The sequence below is a fragment of the Melozone crissalis genome, unplaced genomic scaffold, assembly GCF_028551555.1.
Source record: "Melozone crissalis strain CALT ecotype California unplaced genomic scaffold, PUWL_Pcris_2 ptg000006l_1, whole genome shotgun sequence".
NCBI lineage: Eukaryota > Metazoa > Chordata > Aves > Passeriformes > Passerellidae > Melozone > Melozone crissalis.
In genome coordinates, this window is record NW_026535784.1 from 26,069,419 (window position 1) to 26,090,000 (window position 20,582).

Below are 20,582 nucleotides of genomic sequence, written 5' to 3' on the forward strand. Positions count from 1 at the left end.
TACGTCTCCATTTGAGAGTGTCACTTAGAGATTATTTTCATTTTGTTCTCATCTTTATTAATAAGCACTGCCAGAAGTGTTTCAATGCTTTCAAGTCATCTGGTTGCTGGTCAATGAATGAAGTACTGTTTATATCTGAAGCATGAAAATATATATCTGAACTGACTATATCTGAAGCATGAAAATACAAATCTTTATCAGAGTCTTTCCACTGATAGTGTTTAATCATACCACCTGATTGGCCCTTTCCTCCTACAAAAATGTCACTTACTGTCTTTGAAGTTGTGTATGGGTTACTGATGTGTTGATGATCAAACTACCTTGGGAGCATTTGTACAGTTGCACTCTTGGTGAGTTTTTCCTTTGTCTACCTTTTTGATCTGACAAAATTACCATAATTTACCACAATGTGAACTTTCTTCATATGTTGCTAAAATTCTATTTGTAAATAAACATAAAAGCCTCACTTGGTTCAAAAAGTAGGTAGCATTGGAAAAAAAGCATGGAAGTTTCTCTGTGCTTGCCTACATCACCATCTACAGTTTGTCAGTCCTCTGTGGCTGCCTCCTGCACAGAGTGCTCACTAGGTGCACTCAAAATCACCTCTTTTACCCAAGACCTGCTTCCCCTTAGGGTCAAGGTTTTCACTGGCTATTTCATCTGGAGTGAAGAAAAATAATAAAAAAGTAATGTAATTATTTTCTTGAATCACTGACAACACTGAAAGCAGGCCACCATTTTTAATACAATTTCAATCTGTGTGCATATAACACAGAATCTCAGGCAGCTATTTGTAGTACATACACTTAAGTGCAATGCCTCCTATTAGACATTTTCATACTGAATCCTGAAACAGATTTAAAGCTTTTCCAGCCATGATCTGTGTTGAGTTCTGCTCCTATCTTTATAAAACAAAGTAAGAATAAACTGCTTCAATTTTTAAGACAGGCTTATTTGTATATAGTAATTTTATTCTTCTGCAAATTTTAAAGGCTTTGTAATTTTGAAATGCATTCAAGATGGCATGAGCTTGCAAGGTATTATATATATAATTTTAAATCTAGCTGTAATTCTGATTCACTGTGAAAATGCAACTGCAAGTATAATTCTTGGTTATAGGAAATATAAACAATTTCTGAGTGCAAGATACTGTAGAAGTAAATCTGACTTTTTAATATAAATTATGAATCAACATTGAGAAAAATACTATCATCTTAATTAACTGCAATAATAAAGAATGCTAATTAGTGTCTTAGAGAAGGTGTTTTATTTCTTTGGATCTGATAGGAGGCATTTACTGCTGCAGGATCAAGTGACTGCACAGACAGGGACAGAGTGGCGCCCTAACAAAACACTTGGAAGTGATCCACAAGACTTTCCCTGTGTATTCTTTTTATGTAAATTTGGAAATCCAGTAAATGTTTTTTTTTTTTTAAATCAGACTTCTTTGGGCAGCATAACATCATAGAGATTGGAACACATTTTCCCTTCTCTTCATTGATCTCTGAAGTAAATTGCACATATTCACTGAGAACAGTTGCAGAACTTTATCCTCTCAAAATTTAAAAAAACAAAAAACAAAAATAATCTGAAATGTGACAGTTCTATAGCACAGAGTGAAACAATGCAATTGTGGGGACACCTTAGTCTGCATAGCTCAGGCATACTAACCACAAACACCCCTGGCTTGAGATGTTAAGAATGTTAAGATGTGCAATCATATTGCTAAACCATTATGTAGCCAAATAGATTTGAGGACCTGAAAGTTTTCCTCTATTCTTGCTATAGTGTGACTTCCATGGTGGTGTACTAGAAGAAAGGCACTACTGAAAAACAAAATAACGATCCTTTATTCATCCCACAACCACAACTCCTCTCCTAAACAACAGAGAGAGAGAGACAGAGACAGAGCAATAAAATGCAAATAAAAACCAAGCAATTGCACAGTACCACTGCTCACCACCTGTGTGGAATATCCCTCTGGCCAGTTCAGGTCAGCTGTCCTGGCCATGCTCCCTCACAGCTCCTTGTGCACTTCCTCACTGGCAGAGCCTGGGACACTGAAAAGTCCCTGACTTGGGCTGAGCACTGCTTGGCAACAACCAAACATCAGTGTGTGATCAGCATCATTCTCATACTGAATTAAAAACACAACATCTACTCAGGGGACAGAAGTCATCAGAGTAAGGATGTAAAAACTATCACATGCCAACTTGTGAACATTACAAACATATGTTTTCAAGTGAAGGAGTCCAAACAGCACAGAAATCCCCACACTGTTATCCATATAGTGTTCATACATGCACAAGTACACATTCACACCACATCCAAACTTTTCCAACAAAACTGTAGCAACAGTGAGAAAAGACTGACTGATTCAGTCAGTCATGTATTTTATGAGACAAGAAGTCTCTAATTCCTTTAGCATTTGACAAAACTGAGAGGAATTATCTCCCCACTGAAAAGACCAAATTTCCACCAAACTACTGCATTATCCAAGAATCTTCTTCCTTACCAAAAATATTGATGAAAAAAAAAGCCCATTATGAGCCCAAACCTTAACTAAAAGCATGACTCCCATGAATAATGCATGTTGAATTCCACATTAATACAATTTAAAAAAAATAGTCCCCTAACTCACAAAATTTTAGGAGTTCACAACAGTTAAGAGTAACAATGAAGACTGAAGGTAATAATGAAGACTGAAGGTTCTTCCTCTTCTTTTCATGGTTGACTTAATAATCCTGTTTATTGAGCACTGGATCAGAAATAAAATGCCTGGTTGTAAACATATCATCTTAGTTTCCAACAAACAACACAAGTGCTTTGCATCTAAGAACAATTAAAAGACTTAAAGCTAAAATGAGATTCATTGGGTTTTAGGGCTTGGTGGTTGCCTTTTGTTTTCTTTTCCACATTTATTCTCTAGTTGATTAGCTTGTACTGCATCTAGCTCTTGGGCCCCCAGCATAAGAAGGATGTCAGCCCCTGGGAGCAAAATCCCAGAGGAAGGCCACGAGGATGATCAGAGATCCAGGAACCCTTTCCTATGAGGACAGGCTGAGAGTGCAGGGATGGTTCAGCCTGGAGAAGAAAAGGGGAGACCTTGGAGAAGGATTCCACTACCTAAAGGGGGCCTGCAGGACAGCTGGAGAGGGACTTCTTGTACAAAGACAGGTAGTGGTAGGACAAGGGAGAAAGGCTTTAAACTGAAAGAGGGCAGGTTTGGAATAGATGCTGGGAAGAAATTCTTTACTCTGAGGGTGGTGAGGCACTGGAGCAGGTTGCCCAGACAAGTTGTGGATGGCCCATCCCTGAAAGCGTTCAAGACCAGATTGGACAGGGCTTTGAGCAATCTAGTCTAGTAGAAGGTGCCCCATGGCAGTGGGATTGGAACTAGATCATCTTTAAGGTCCCTTGCAACCCAAACCATTGTTGGAAGTCCATTAACATTTTCCAAAAACTGAGGTTTATATACAATATTACTAAATGTTAGTAATTATTTTTAGTTGCATCCATCTAGAGAGTGCAGATGAATGTGTAGCACCATGTGAAATTAAAATTTACTTCTGAGTTCTTGTGCACTTAATTGCAATGAGAAAACAGACCATAGCAAACCACCACATTACTGTATTTACTCTTTTAGATCAATACAATAAGGGAAGTGACAGCTTGGTAACACTACAATGCCCCATCTAGGTTAGTATGCATTACAGTGTGAAAGAGATCTAGTGCTTTTAGTGGGTAAAACAGGAGACAGGGAATCAGAGTTCCCACCCGCTTCTGCAGCTCATCAGGTTACTTATATCCACATTTTCAAAGTTAATAATTAGTAATTTTGAAACCCAAAGCTTGAGCCTCAAGAAATAAAAATTGACAAAAGATAATGACATTGGTACATCACAGAAAAAGCTACACTTTTCATACCTAGTTCACAAACATTTTTTTCGATATGTCAGAACCATTCTGAAAATAGGGAGCAGCAAAATTAGTTTCTACAAAATATTACCCACCCTAAACAACATAACTTAAGCTTTGCCCAGTTTATCTTTAAATTAGGTAGGGGTTGTTATCTCATCTCACCTATTGCAACATGTTAGGATAGCAATAATAATGTTTCTTTAAAAAGGAATCTGTGTATCTTGGTACATTAACAGATTGTTGCAAGTGTAGCATAAGGCATCTTCATATTATCTCAAGAAATATCATGGTCTTTTTTATCAGAATATATTTTCTTTCAAATACGACTAAAAAACTGTGAATTTCTTTCTCCATTATGAAGAAAAAGATTTATTCATTATAAATCCTCCTTCAATTTGAAGAACAGGAAATTGCTATGTAAATAAATAGCAAATGTTAAATCTCACAATGTACTGCCATAGTTTAGCCCTATACACTACTAGGACAAATAGTTGGTAGTTGTGGAAATCAGAAGATTTAGTACATCTGAGAAAGACAGAAAGAAATCAGTGCTGGATTTTCACAATTTTGCACTATCCATGTACTGTCATTGCTATCAGCTTACATGTACTTAACTAAGATATAAAATGGATCCTTTCCTTCATTAACCAATTATTCATCATAGATTGCTATCAATGAAAATACACTGGCCATTGAGGTCTTCTAAATCATTTTAAACAGCAATAAAACTTGAAATGAAGGAATTTTACTTACGTAAGCAAAAGCTTCCAGTGTATAACTATCAATAATGCATTATCATATTCTGTAACTCACAAATTCTCAACTCTAAGCAAGGAATGCTAAGGTTTTCAATATTTAATTAAGATGTTTCTTCTAAAAGCTTAAGTGAAACCATCTAATTAAAAAAATGCTAATGTGGAGGTATAGACTTTCCTTGTCAGTGATGTATTTTTTTCCTTCTTCTACCTCTTTCTGGTTTGGTTTTGTTTTTTGAAGACAGACAATACCTTATCAGTATAACCTTGATTGCTATTAATAAAATATTTGAAATGCCACCATGCATACAAAACCTTAAGTTAGGGGATAATAAGATGATATCAATTAGAAGTGGTTCAATAGCAAGTCAAAATTAGTATTTTGCTGGACACAATCAGTTTTAAAATAATAGGGTTTATTCTTCATCCCAATACAATCAGTTTGTTTTAAGAGTGGATTCCATTCTTTAAATTTTTCTAATGATAAAAGTCATAGACATTTTACTCGGCTTTATTTTTGGTACTGAAAAAAATAAGTAGCTAGGGGGAAATTACATGGATATAACACTGATTTGTTCTGGCATTGTTTATGTAAAGCACCAAACATCTTAGAAACAGAGCTCTATTACTACACATAAAACCAGATTAACCTCTCTATTCATAAAAGGCTACTATTTTACAAATACAGTAAAAGTTTTAAGCCTGAAAGAGCTTACAGTATGTTCTGAAACAAAATAAAAAGCTCTAGATTGGAGTAGGGGGAAATAAAAGAAGCACGTCAGGGAGGATTTGTGCTCCTACTTTAAATATTATCCTACATGGAAACCGAACTTAAAGCAGAAGTTCCAAAATCCATCTGAAGATTTAAGTGTACTAAAAGAGATTCCAGTCCTTTGGAGTTAAAAACTTAAATACACATTCATTCCTATCAACACCTAACAAAACATTACCGTTCTTCTGATTGTCAGTTGTAAAGGTTAGCACAGTTCAATACTACAGAAGCAGCATTTATAGATGTCCATGAAATATATACAGAACCTTCCTTTTTTTTGTATGAAAAATTCCACCTATACAGTAATGCAACTGTTGCTCACTTTTATAAATTCCTGTGGTTTAAATACACTAAGAAACCACTTCAGTATACCTTTGCTGTAGTAAAATAGCACCAAATGGAAGCACATATTTAACAGGCTTCTTTTATACGCAGCAAACCTTAAACGTTTCAAGGTGGGACTTGAAAATTAAACACAGAAGCATCCAAACCAAGTTTCACACCTGTTATTGTCACTTTAGAACCTCACTAGGCAGTGACTGAAATATCTGCTTTGATGCGCAGTAGCAGCCTCGGGACAGAACTTGATACAACTCGCACACCTGCGTGCGGGACCTTTACGATACCTACTCAAGCTCACCATCCCCTGCGCGCCCTCTGCACCCCGGCTTCTCCCCCTGCGCATCCCCAGGTGGGGCTGGGACAATTTTCCGTGCAGGGCCGGGCTCCGACTCCGGTCCCTTCCACGCGGGATCGCGAGCGTTTTGGAGCTCTTCGTTCCTCACGGCGCCGCACACACACAGCGGTGCGAGCCACCGCTCCTGGCGGTGAAGATGCGCTTCCCTGCCTCTGGCACAGCGCCGGGGGAGGGAAAACCCTGCCCCCGGAGATGTCCGGTACCTCTCAGGACGCCCAGAGGCAGAAAAAGCCAGGTGGAAGGAAGCCCCAGCAGTGAGGGGCGCACACCTCCCCCGTACCCAGGTTTGCGGGGCGCTCACTCACTCACACGGGAAGCTGTGGGCTGCCGGCCGCCTCGTCGCCCTCGGCCACCGCCTCCTCCCCGATGTCGGGCAGGGTGACGAGCAGCGCCTTGGCCGCCGCCCGCCCCCCGGGCTCCTTGTCCGCCTCGCTGGGGGCCGGGCGCGGGGCGCGGCCGCCCCTGCCCTCGGCGCGGCCCCCGGGGGACGGGGGTTGCGGGCTGGGGGCCGGCGGGGAGCGGCGCAGCCTGGAGAGAAGGGCGCCCGCCCTCAGGGCCGCCACCTTCATGGCAGGCTGGGACGGGAGCCCCTTCCCGGCGCCGCAAGCCCTGTCGAGGGCCGGCGGCCTCCGGCGGGAGCTGCCCGCTGCCTGCGGCCCGGCAGGCGTTGCTAAGCGAAACAAACCCCGCCGGGCACGCACCGCCCTGGGCGGGGAGCACCGCGCCGGCGGAAGGCCCGGGAGCAGCCCCGACCGGCCTGCGCACCTGCGGGGTGCCGGGCCGCGGCAAAGGTCACATTTCCCCTCCAGTTAGAATTCCGTCTAATATTACAGGGCAAAAACGAAGCCCACCTACCAGGGCAGCAGGGCCCTCTTCACACATCTGTGCGTAGGGAGGGCTTAACCAGAAGTGGGGAGCGACAGCGACCCAAGCCAGCGCATCTTTGTCACCGTGCCAGGCAGATGCAGAAAGGAGCTGTGGGGAAGCAACAGCTCGCGGGCTTTTAAAGGCGCTCCCAGCCATCCTAGGCAGCTTGGAGAGCACTAGAGGGTGACAGTGGCACAAGCCAGTCAGCTGAGGGCACACAGTGGGGAATGATTAACTTTGCCCTGGCTTTCCAACACTGGGTTGTCTGCCTGACTGAAGATCAATATGAACAACCAGCAGCAGTTTGGGAACACTGTAATTCTTAGTATTATGGACAAGGCAAATATTGTGCCAGCTCAGAACATGACAGGTTATGTGGCCCTTGGAGTGCCCAAGAGAACAGCACAGGCTGAAAGTTAGACCAGTTGCTTTATACATGTGAGCCCCAAGATCGTACATCAACCAACTAGTTGTACTATCGATGTTAAGTTGGCAGCTGCTGGTCCACAACAACCAGGAGTACAAAGTGAGGAATTTTATGTCTGCCTTGTCTTCCTAGCACATCAAGGAGCGCAATGAGCTGGCAGAGAGCACACAGACCACTAAGTAGAGGACTGAGATTTGAAACTGGAGTATTCCAGGCCTTTTTCTTACAAACCAGGATATGTTCTGACAAAACCTTATGGAATAGGTGCACTTAAATCTAACGGCAACACAACCTGAATTTATTCGTACCATGGTAAAAAGCCCTGACTAAGCCACAGTGAAAGTAGCATAATTGTTGGTGGGTAGTATATTTATCTCAGCTATATGTATGAGCATCACTACGTGTAACTTGTTCATTACTCCCTGTGTCCTGGTTCTGGCCAGGGCTGGGTTAATGTTTGCAATAGCAAGGAGGGGCACGGCTAGGACCCTGAGGTAATTCTGTGTCTCCTCACATCAAGTACAAGGGGCAGGGGTCCTTTGTGTTCCATGAGGTAAGAACTCGCATGTGAATCGATCACCTCTCTTGTACACTCTTGTTATTAATGTTGTTCATGTTACTGTTTGATTTTTGTTTCATTGCTTTTCAAGTAAATTGTTCTTATCTCAACCCATGATGTTCACCTTTTGTGTCTCCAGTTCTGCTCTCCAGCCTGCCAGGGGGAGGGAGGAGTGAGCGAGTAGCACACAGTTTAGAACACTAAATTGGGGAATAGTATTCCTGAACCATGACACCTGTCATTCAAGATCTGCAGAAACCGTCAGGTTCCACTCCAAATCTCCAGACTTGAGCATTCTACCTCACTCAAGTCCTCTATATATTCTGCTTTCAATACAAATGGCTCCTCTTTAGTCCTATGTAACATCTTTGATATTACAAGTTTGGAACTACTTTTCATTTATTTGGTGTTTAACTCATCAGCAAATCAACATAATGTAATCTCATGCTGCCCACTGCACTGAGACTGCCCAGCTCAGACATAGACTGTGAACACTGAAAGCACTTACAACTCTTAGCCATGTTAAGCCCATTTATTTAATATCAATAAATTTGTCAAACAAAGAGGAGCAGACTAGAAGTAACTTTCAGAAAAACAGGGAAAATTTATAGGAAAATTTTAGGTCTGGTATAACTGATGATTACCACTGGCCCTGTGATTATTATTTTTGTGCCTTTTTTTTTTCTACATTATGAACCAGTTTTTTTATTATTTTATACATTGTGAACCTTTATAATGTCTGTTATTGTGGTAGATTATTTTAAACTGCATCTACGTACTAAAATAACTGTTTAGAATGTATTCATCATATTTTTATAATTTAAAGGGATTTTTCATTCATCACCCAGTACTTTGTATTCCTAGCTGTATTACAAAACTAAGCATTTATAAGATTTTTTTCACTCTTCTGAAACCAATTTTGGAGACTTTTGTAGTAACTAGAAAAATCTTTAAGAATTTAGACATGCTGTCATTTGTCACACTCTAAGAATCAGAAAAGACCATTAGATAATCTAGTCTGACCTCTTGTATCACATTTCACCGCAGCATTTCTCCATGTGTTCTCTTCATCTTTATGTCATTTTTAATATCCATGTGAATACCAATAATATCCATGTGAGCTACTAGCATTTTCTAAACAATTTATGTTAATGTGGAAAGAGAAATTCTGCTGCTATGTGTCATTGCAGATTCAGGATAGGAACCCTGTCACATGTTAGTCTTTAAATAAGAGAAAGAACAGTTGATATGGTGCATACCTGGCACACCATAATTACCAACTTGCCTCCTCAACTTTCATGGCCTAAGCATGAAGAAAGAATTTGTCACTTCGCCTGAAAAGGTGAGAAAGATGAGATGAAAGCATCACAATGGGGATAATCCTATTACTGTAATTAGGGAATCATCATCTATCACTTCAGCTGTAAACAAAGCCTGTTTTGTTTTCACTCAGGACTTCCCAGGCAAGTGAAGACATCTGCACCCCCTTCACTATTCCAGTGCATGAAAAAAATTGTATTTCACTAATTATTTGTCTTGTTTAGGTTTTTATCATCATGGGACAATAGGAAACCTGTTAAAACCCAATTTTTCATCTACACATATAGCAAATAATGAGAAAAGCAGTTTTAAATGTGAAGTACAGAACTGTTTTCTAAAGCGGTAAACATTCTTGTAGCAACAGTGGTATTGAAGTTGATGAGGGAAATGCTAGGGGAAAAAAGCAATTTAAAAATATTCCTGAGCTATTGAAGAATCACAGACCTGCTAAAAGCTGACAAAGTTTTAAAAGGTCCTTGCAGCAGGAATTAATTATTAACAAAACTATACAAATGACTGACTTGTGTCTAATTTACAATAACTTGTGCTCAGATTCACCATCATTTTAGCCAGTGTTAAACATTATAAACACTCTTGAAAGCACATTTTGCTCAGCCTCAGCTCTCTCTCCAGATCAAGCTACTAGCCCATATGTTTGAAGCTTAATGCCCTGGAAATTGCCATCTAGCCCACACTTCTGTAAAATATGCTCAGGAAAAAAACTAGCTTAATATACAAGAAATAAACTGCAGGATTCTATCTGATTTTTTTTACAGTTTTGTTTTTAGCTATCAAAGGCAAAGCTGTGTATAAAGGGATACAAAAAAAATTGAAATCAATCTAGCACTGAAATTTTTTTCCCACTCCACCTCTACCTGTGGTCACAATAATGTTTCTGATACTATTTAAAATGATTTCTTTGTTGTTGTTGCTTTACCATTAACAAAATTTTTGGTAATGAAATTGCAGTAGCACCACTTTCTCCACAAAGTTGTCTTCTGGCTATATTATAGAAACATCTGTGCCTTTATAAATTTTATATAGGTGCAGCAGTTGTGCCTTGGCCATGTTTCACATTGATTTCAAGTTCTGTGTGCAGCCTGCATACAGTTTTGTGTGCATTCTAAGAATCAAGGTGACATCTCTCAGTGTTAATGTCCTTCCAGCTCTCTGAATTTCAACAGAGAAGAGCAAAAATTTTTTTTCCTGATACCAAATTTATTAAATAATTTGACTCATCAGCCTGAAAGTCACTTTTTGATAGCAACCAGTATTAGCCCCCCAGAAGGCATAATCACAAAGGTATTAAAACCCACTTTGTAGCTGCTCACTTTGAAACTCACTTTTGAACTGCGAATCGTTGTTTTGAATTACGGAAGTAATTTTCTGTGTTGCTTAATGTGTTTCACAAGAAAAGCTTTCCAGCTGGAGGCACTGAATCCCCCATGTTTCAAAAGCAAGAACTAGTGTCCACTCTACCTTCTACAAAGATTTTGCTGTTTTATCATTAATGCATTTTCTTTTGTATATCCCCTTAGAGAGTCTGTCTTTTCTACTCTACATCATTTCATAGAACATCAGTGATTCTCACTGCTTTTCAGAATTTCTACCACATTTTCAATACACTGATTGAAATGTCTATCCACCATGATCTCTTTTAACATCACTTCAGTGCAGCTGAATTAAAATATCAGCAAAAATAGGAATATAAACAAATAAATTTAAATGATAGTGCCCCTTACATATATTTACAGGATGACAAACTTCTTCAGACCTTCATGAAGGCTTGCTAGTTTTCCAGTGGTAGAAAGTACACAATGAAATTGCCCCATAATTCAAATCTGTAGTTCAAAAATCAGTGCACTTTACTTCTACATTTAAGTGCCATCACTAATTGCTGATGAAATGCACTGACTCGTTCTTTCTGGGCTGGCCAGTTCAAGATGCAGCGAGATCTGAACATTCCTCTTCTCAGGTGAAGTGCATGATACAACTTGTAATCTTGGATATCATCAAGAAAGATCAGTATGATGGAGTCCCGACTTTGTTCAATAGCTTGCTGGAGAGCATGATATACCTTGAAACTGAAGCAAAAATAAACAAAAATTAGTGTTTTCTTTTATGTGAAAGAGAAAGAAAAGATTAACGGGATCTTAGTATCTATTTTGTGATATACAATGGTTATTACTTTCCTTTAATTAGTTGCCTCTAACTAAAAAAAATAAAAGAACGTTCTAAAAATATAACTTAAGTGTACTGTCTTGATATTGCCTTGTTTAGCAAAATCCCTTTCTTTATGAGACCACTATGTAAGAATAGTGAAAAGACTAACTTAAAGGGAAACAAAAACCATCTTTCAATCCTAGTGGTCTCACTCATTGTTGCTCTTCTTCAAATGTGTGATTTAAGGAAAGCAAACTGCAAAGGTATCAGCCTGACTTTTGGGAAAAAAACCTCAACCAAACAAAACAAAACAAAAGACCCCTCCCCCTCCCAAAAAGCCTCAAAAGCAAAAAGAAACCCAACAAACCAACCAAACAAAACAAAACCAAAAAACCACAACAAAAACAAATCTAAAAACCCAAACAACTAAATCAAACAAACAACAAACCCCACAAAAAACACCCAAGAAAATGCCTAAAACATTGACTTAGATATTCAAATGTACAATACCGTATGTGTGAAACAATTAACTTTATTAATTAGGAGTTACTTTAAAGTTACAATATATTAGGTAAATATATTGAAGTAGATTTTGAGTTGGTGTTTTTCATTAAATGGTATTTTTTATTAAGTTACAACTAAATAATTATCTTGGTAAAATATCTCTTAAGAAATTTTTCCTCTTACAGATAAAATTTCAAATCTTACTCACTTTTTACACCAGGGATCCTGTAAAAGGTGTTCAGTCACAATGAAAATAATCTTCCTGCTCATTTTTATGCTGTTAATTGTGGCTTCAAATACAGATACACCTGCTTCAAAATCCCGTTCTTCTAAACAAAACTTAATTTCAAAGTGGTTATTTTTTTCCAGAGACATGAAATTTTTAGACACCCAATTCTTGTCTTCTCTTGCATGAATAACGTAGGCATCGTAATCATACTGTTCCTGTTGTCTCTCAAATTCTTTAAAACCAAGCATTCGATTGACTAAAACATTCCAGTAGAAAGCTATTCTCCACCCTTCAAAATGGATGGTAAGGACAATAAAAATGAATAGTGTCACAACAGTGGTAGAGATCACAAAAAGAAGTTGAAATGGAGCACTGTCTTTGCAGGCTGAGCTATCAAAATACAAAACCAGACTACCATGATATTTAGGTGGGGTGTTGCAAATGTACTGGGACCTCAATCCAGGTATATCTGCTTGGGTCTCATTAAGCCAATCAGCAAACCAAGCAATGCTTTCACAGGTACAATCAAAGGGATTGGAATCCATCTCTAGTCTTCTCAAGCTCCTGAAAGGTGGACCAAATACTTTTTCTTCAACTGAGGTTATCAGATTTTTCTGAAGGTTCAATGAATTCAGAGAGGCTTGGTCATCAAACAGAGTTGCCGGAAGCAAATTCAAATTATTTGAGCCTAAATCCAAGTGTTTTAATTGAAACAGACCCTTGAAAACCTGAACTGGAATTTCATCAAGCCCATTTGATTTTAAATTAAGAATCTGCAAATTGGGAAGACCCTTTAAAAAAAGAACAGGGCCACCCGGATTTGCATGTTTCCAAAGCCGGGCTAAATTATTGTGCTGCAAATCCAGGATGTCAAGTTTGTCAAGTCCATCAAACAAGTCTTCTTGTATGTTTGCTATGTTGTTATTGCTGATGTCCAGGACAGTCAGGTTTCGTAGAGGATGAAAAGGGGAAGGAGAAAAGGCCAGATTACTGCAGCCTACCTTCCTCAGCATCAGTTTTCTAAGGCCTGGGACAAAAATGAATGATTCGCTTTGCAAAGTCAAGTTTTTATTATAGGAAAGATAAATATCTTGTATATTATTGAGACCTTTAAACTCATGACCTGTAAGCTGTTGACTAATTTCATTGAGACCAAGATCAAGAATTTTCAGGTGTCCCAGGGAAGAAAATGCCCCGCTTTCTATTGTAGAGATTCTGGTTTTTGTGAGGTTGAGAACCTGTAAGCTAGAATTAGCAAGTGATGAAAATGTTTTATTAGTTATTCTTTGTAATTTTATGTTGCAGTTGCAGAGACTCAGATATTTCAGGTTATTCAGACCTGTGAACATGTTAGCAGTAATTCCTGGAAAATTGTTATTATCCATTATAAGGTACTCCAGGTGGTATAGCCAATGAAAAGAAAAATCTTCAATTTTCCCAGCAAGTGAGTTTATGAGATTCAAATATTTAAGGTTGGATAATCCATAAAATGAATGCGAAGTTACATGAATATTATTAATCTTCAGGTTTAAGTATTGTAAACTTGAAAGCCACTGAAATGAATCGTTTTCTATGACAGAGAGAGAATTTTGGGAAAGGTTTAAAATTGTAAGATTTGTTCCTTGCAGTCCCTGGAAAGTTGACTTGCCAATGTAGGAAAGTTTCACATGGCTTAGTGAGAGGTTTCGAATTGCTGTGTTTGACAATTCTGTACAAAGTTTCTTTGTGCGATTTTCTCCAAGTTCAATATTGTTCAGTATGAGGCCACACAAATTTCCAATTGTATGGAAGCATCCCGTATGAAACTGAAAGGACAAGAAAAAAAAACTTGAGCTAAACAAGAAAGATGTAAGAAAGTTGACCAATAAAACGAAAACTTGGAAAGGCTTTCAAATGCAATTTCTTAGAAGAATAGAACTCCTACACTCAGATTGCTTCACAGCCAAGTTCAGACAAACACTTTATGGAGTATACACTTCTTGTGACAATAGTTCTATCACTTATAACATGATTATCATAAATCTGAGTAGTATTATTTCAGAAGAAGACAGAAAGTGGCTTAGTGGGATGCAAGTTTCAATCCACTAACCAAAACTTCTTCTCTAGAAGTATCTCTCAATTTTTTATATCTCTTTTCAAATTTATTTTATTGATATCTGCTAGGTATACTAATCTACTAGTTATTAGGTCCGCAGACAGACAAGAAGAAACCCAGTTTCTATGTGCAAACTGAAGCTAATATGAAAAACCTAATACTACACACTTGCTTTCACAATATGGATCACAAGCTTTTATCATAGTGCTGGCCCCTCATCTCAATTAACATACAGCTGAGGGATTAAATACTCCATTTTTCAGAATTATTCAAATGCATAAGGCTGCTTTTTAGATAGCAGTACTGTAAAACCAGAGCAGCTGAAACTGGCACAAAGTAGCAGTGCCCAAGAAAGGAGTAGTGCCATTTACTCATCCACACTCTGTACCCTTGTGCCAGAATAGCCCCACTTGCAGTCACACAGTGAACCAGGTAGGGAACCAGTGTGACTACAAGCTAACCAAGCCAAAACATGTGTAGAGTTGCCTCAGTGATCCAGCACAAAGACTCATAAAAGCTGGAATCAGAAAGAGGGAGGGATGAAGAGGCCAAGTGAAAGAGGATGGTGGGATTCACTCTTAGCATGGATACAAACTTATACCACTTTAAAATATTCTTGTAGGTTCAGTGTACATATTTTTTAGAGATCAATCAACTGGGAAACAAAGCAAAAGAAACAAACAAAAACCAAACGAACCAAGGAAATTCAATGCATATTCAGTATTCATATGCTGAGAGTCAACCAGTTTAGAATTGCCACACTTAACCATCACTCTTCAAAGAATCAAAACACTGAGAAGCAGGTCAGAGTGCACAGATGGAAGACAAAGCACCCATATGGGGTTTTTTTTTAAGGAATAAGGTATATGTTTCTGGAATGATTATTTCTCTGATGTTCCCATAGCCTCAAGTTGAACGCTCTCTTTGATTAACTGAGAAGTGAAACCTAGATTGTATAACCAGACTTGTATACTACCACACTTTATACCCACTTGGAAAGTGAGTCAGCCCTTCACCTTCAGCACGTGCAAAAATAGTTCTGCACAGAAAATACCTGCTAAGGATTCTAAGAGCGTCTCAATTTAGGTCTTGCTTTAGACCTCTGATCTACATGGAACCAGCCCATATGAAACCAGCCTGTGCCGATTTCAGTGGCAAAACAGTAATTCTGTAAATCACTGCTGGAGGTCAGGAGGAATGCTGTATAAAATGGGTTTTGGACCTCACTGGATCAAAATTGTAATGTAAATGCCATACAACCATAAAGGGCAAATCAGAATAGTTCCATTTTATACTTACACCTATTAAATTTCTGTTGAAATACTTCCTACCTCTTTTAGTGGATTTGATGACAAATCAAGACTATTTAATGAGGTGTTGCTAAGAAAACTGAAGTCTTCTTTTTTCAACTCAGTGATTTGGTTGCTCCCCAACATGAGTTCATGAAGTTTCTCCAACTGTTGCTCCAATCCTAAATTGGCTGACTTCAAAGAATTATGAGATAGGTCCAAAATTTTCAAGTTCTGGAGAGAATATGCAAGAAAAAAAGTATAAAATTATTTTTTAATCTTTATTTTATGTAATACACAAAACATTTAGAAATATTTCAGTAGAGTACAACTGATTAGAAATTTGTTGCAATACTACACTTAAAATAAATTTGCAGTACAGAAATGGCAGCTTTCAAGCTCCTACTGAAAGAAGTATTCTATATTTTTCACACCAGTAACTTTCATGGTATTAATGGTATTAACCTGCTAAAGTATCTACTGCGAACCAAATTAGATTTAGTTAACGTTCCTTGATTCACTGAAGGCCCTCACTCATATAAAGTGATAAATGCATAAGCCTGCAGGTGGCTGTAGTTACAACTATTGCAGTGTTAGACATTGCATTCCATGCTTTTTCAGCGTGGTCCAGCCCCGTAAATGGAATGAGGAAGGTGAAATTCCCAACATGGAAGTTGGTTGCACTCACTGTATTTAGTTGTGCCAGCGGTCCTATAGTGCAAGCAAGTACACTTCATGCAACTGAACTGGAATACTGAGTTTAGCAGGAAAGTTCAGACCTATTCAAAACCACATGCATACTCATTGGAAGACTGAGTGACAATTAGTACCTACACATTGTCCTTACTTTACTTTTTTTTGTCCTTAGGCTCTTCATTTTGCATGAGTCCTGCCTGGTACAAAGACAGTGAAATAGTCCTTTCCTGCTTTCTGTGGTGGTCCCCCAGTCTCTGCTACAGACAAGAATATTTAACCACATGTAAACTAGCAGAGAAAGCAAAGGTACAATAAAAACATTTTTACTCTTTCTCAGTTCTTGAAGTCCTGAGAGATACATTCGGCCTAAGCACTGGCCTTCCTGGTTTAAATACTTAAACCTCAACTTTGAGAATTGAGGCTACCAGCTACCCAGGCAGCTCAGATTCCACAGCATCCACTTTGCTATTCTCATCATCTGTTGCTGCTATTGGCTCAGCACACATCCTGCATGGGAGAGGTGCTTCAAAGGGATGCAATACAGAAAGGGGAATGGAGAGCATTCACTCACAAAGATGACTGAGACTCCAACATGCTATAACAGAAGAAGCCACAAGGCCTCTTCTTCAGCAAAAATCAGTGAAAGATTATATGTTGGGTATTTTGAGATAACAAAGCGGTTCTGTATAACACTGGAAAACCCATTTATACTTTATTTACATGAAAAGGTGCATTTCTAACTCTTACCTTCAGGGTTTTGAAAGGATGATTTTTTATGTTTAGTCTGTTGTATCCTAGATTGAGCTCAGTCAGGTTGGTGCAGGAAGCAAAGACTCTGTCAGGGAGCTTATACAATTCATTATGTTCTAACTTCAGAATCTGCAACAGGGGCACATTTTGGCACAATTCTGGTTGCAGTTTAGAGATGCTGTTGTAGCCTGCATTCAAGTAAACCAGCTGGCTGTACTTGGTCAAATTTGCAGGACCTAGCTGTTTTAGCTGATTATGAGAAATGTCCAAACTCGTTATATTGTCTGGAAGATCAGAGGGAATTTGAGTCAGCTTTAGGTGACTGCAGTCAGCCATTTCATTTTGGATATGACATTGCTTTCCAGCTGATGCACACGGCCAGAAGACAAACATCAGTCTGACACACAAGCTGCTCCACCAAAGAATAGCGTTTCGCATCATTCTATCTGCAAAGGCAAAAAGAACACTGCAAATTACAATCATTTTGACATGACTTGCGTCTTCAGCTGAAGGCTAAGTAAGCAAAGCTTAAAAAATATGTGATTTCATAGTGAGGAGCAGTCAGTGGTTTTAATCCATGAATTTCTTCTGCATTTACTTCTGCAGAAGAGTTATGTCTAATAATTGCTCTAAATAAATACTTTTAATTAAAAGCAATAATATTGTCTCGCACAAAAATAGGTATGTTCAAAAAGCTACCAACTTTATCTATTATTGATGAAAATTTCCAATTACTTTCTCTTTTCTGATTAATTTGGCATTGCTTTAAGATTCATAAAATACAATAAATATGACAAATTGTGCATAAGCCTCTCAATGTTAGTAACTGATCTCTGAGCGTAATACATCTAAAATATTTACAGTTATATGCAGTAAAAATACATAATATACCACTTCTTTCTTTTACTGTTCTTGCCAGTTTTTATTTTACAAGTCAATCACACAAAAGTCTATCTGTCTTTCCATCTTATAGAGAAAGAAGGAGTACCAGGCTATAGAAATATATGAGAAAGTAACAACACACAAAATAAATCAGTACCAACTTAATCAGAGAAAGAAATAGGTAACAGCCAAGGTGTAGAGGAGACATTGCCCCTAGATTCAATATATTTATCCAAATACTTTAAGGAAAACTTATACATTTAAGAATTTATATACTCCTCCCCATATCTTTTGTTCATTTAGATTAGGATATCAACATTGAAACTCTAATTTTCAATGGCTATACCTGTTTTGTCATTACATTTCTAATGAATCTTAGGCTTTTTCATATTTTGTTCATTTTCCATTTAGTGTCCATTAGATTTAAATTCACCTGGTGATCTTGTAATGAAACTTTACTGCCCAAAGAAAGAAAATTGATTCCATAAAAATTCTGATCAGAACAGAGCTGTGTAAGCTCGCAAGGGTTTGACTAGTCTTCTGAGTCATAGAGCTTGCCTAATTAAATGGAATTTCTTCTAATCAAAAGAAGAGTCCTCTGTATCTTCCATATTACAGAATTAATCTTTAGTAGAGGGAGAACATACTTTGTAAGCGCTTGCCAGAATGTTTTTTTCATGCTGTAGCACAGAACAATAAGCTTAGACTCCTGTCTTCAATATTTTTCTTTTTTAAAAAATAGAAAGCTTATACTTTCAACCCTGATGTCTGACAGTGTCTCCACAGTCTTGATACACACTTATCTGTATGGCCTTCTGCCAACAAACTTGGAGCCTACCTGCTAACCTCAGTTTACCAATCAGTTCAGTCTCAGCAGGACGGGCTCCCAGGCAGAGAAGGCTATTAGTGCCCCAGTACAGAACAGGCTATAGATGGGAATAAACCTGCCTGGACTTAGCAGGAAGCTAGAAGAGCTTCTCAAAAGACTAACTCATGGGAAGTGTGAGCTTTCTTTCTTCTACAGCTCCCATTTTTCTTTGCTAGGAAGCTGTGTTTAATTAATATGATTGAGCTTTGAGCACATTAGAGTATCATGCTTTAGCAAACAATGAAACAAGAAATGAGAAGAGAAATTAAACCTGCACATTTGTATAGAAAAAGGGAAGAATTCTTCATAACTGATATTTTCTAAAGGGACAAATTTCCACTACCATAATAAAACACTCCAAGGAGTTGACACTGCAACGTGCAGCCAAACAGGAGCTTAGCAGGTCAGACCCCAGCAGAGTTTGACTCCATAGCTGACCTGCCTTTTCAGAGGGCATGCATCAGGACTGCTCCAGTGGCAAAAAGTCACATTATAGTGGCCAGAAGGGAATCTCATGGCTGCCTTTTTGGGAGCAACATGGCCATCTAAGGGAAAACAGTTGTATAATCCAGTGGGAGTGGGCGTACAAGCAACGGATAGAGGGACATAAAACATTGCAAAGGCACACACAAGGGACTACAAAAGATGGATTAAAATAAACCTTAATGAAAAAACAATTCCCTGCTGGGTACTGCATGTCAAGCTGACCCACATCCTGCAGCTCTTATAGCCTGGGTCTCCACTCATCTGCCACTGGCTAATGGGGAGGAGGAGGGGACAACAAACTCCTGGTGCTGCAGTCAGCCTGGCCTGCTGCAGCTGCTGCCAAGCACAGCACCCATGACCCTGTGGCTGAGAAAATAAAATAAAATGTCCTACCTCTTTCCTCTGCACACCAACTGCTGGAAACACTAAGGAAAACAAAAGGGAAGTTTTATCTGTGACAGAAGCTTGCATCCTGGTCTGCATCATTCTCAGGGCTAGTTTTAGGGTGATCAGCCAGCTGCTGGGTGCAGCAGCAATTGTTGCCAGGCTCACCTTTAAGTTTAAAAAGCGGAAGAAATGTACTGCGCAATCACAAGCCAGGTTCTTTAGCTGACTTCCAGCGAGGCCCAATGGGCTGCCTTTTCCTGGATTTTTCATTGTAAGAAGTCTGAAACCAACTTTAGCTTTGCCTGGGGGTCCAGTGAAGAAAGCACACATCCATTATCAAACTTCAGAGACAGCGTTTCAGATGGGCAAAAGAAAGAAATACAGTTTTAACATTATGAGGAAGAACTTTAAAAACTGGCACTGACTTGGCTAACTTGGAAGTGAAGAAAAATCCAGGATCAGGGAAATCACCCGAACTCCTGGGCAGCGCTTTACCTTTGCACCTCAATATTCACATTTATTTTTATGAAGAATTTCACCGACTTACCTCTGCGGGCTTTATCCCCTTGAGTCTGGAAGCATCCCACCTCTGCACTAGCTTCTCAGCACACGAAAACCGTGAGGAAGCTCTCTGCCCAGAGCCGGAAAAAGTGAAAGCGAAAGCGCGGCCAGGCGCTCCGAGGGAAGAAGGGAGCGGCGGGGCGGCTCCGGCAGCCGGCGGGATGAACATCCCGGGGCAGCCGGCGGGATCAGGATCCCGGGACAGCCGGCGGGATCAGGATCCCGGGGCAGCCGGCGGGATCAGGATCCCGGGGCAGCCGGCGGGATCAGCATCCCGGGGCAGCCGGCGGGATCAGCATCCCGGGGCAGCCGGCGGGATGAACATCCTGGGGCAGCCAGCGGGATCAACATCCC

General features: G+C 39.3%; 1 protein-coding gene across 1 annotated transcript; it reads right to left on the reverse strand.

The window, feature by feature from the left end:
* Positions 1-11,154: 11,154 nt before the first annotated feature.
* TLR3 (toll like receptor 3) lies at positions 11,155-20,301 on the reverse strand. The gene is made up of 5 exons (XM_054295091.1): positions 20,215-20,301; positions 17,042-17,490; positions 15,641-15,832; positions 12,194-14,019; positions 11,155-11,402 (listed from the first exon to the last, which is right to left on the reverse strand). Exons 2-5 carry the CDS (start codon positions 17,483-17,485, stop codon positions 11,174-11,176), a joined length of 2,691 nt encoding a protein of 896 aa, XP_054151066.1. The 5' UTR covers positions 17,486-17,490; positions 20,215-20,301; the 3' UTR covers positions 11,155-11,173.
* Positions 20,302-20,582: the final 281 nt, after the last annotated feature.

Bases quoted from the DNA above. Each gene is read 5' to 3' on its own strand.
- TLR3 (XM_054295091.1), bottom strand. From the start codon at position 17,485: ATGATGCGAAACGCTATTCTTTGGTGGAGCAGCTTGTGTGTCAGACTG. The intron at 15,833-17,041 runs GTAAGAGTTAGA...TATTCTCTCCAG, and splicing joins ATCCTTTCAAAACCCTGAAG to AACTTGAAAATTTTGGACCT. The intron at 11,403-12,193 runs GTGAGTAAGATT...TTTTTGCTTCAG, and splicing joins CAGGATCCCTGGTGTAAAAA to TTTCAAGGTATATCATGCTC.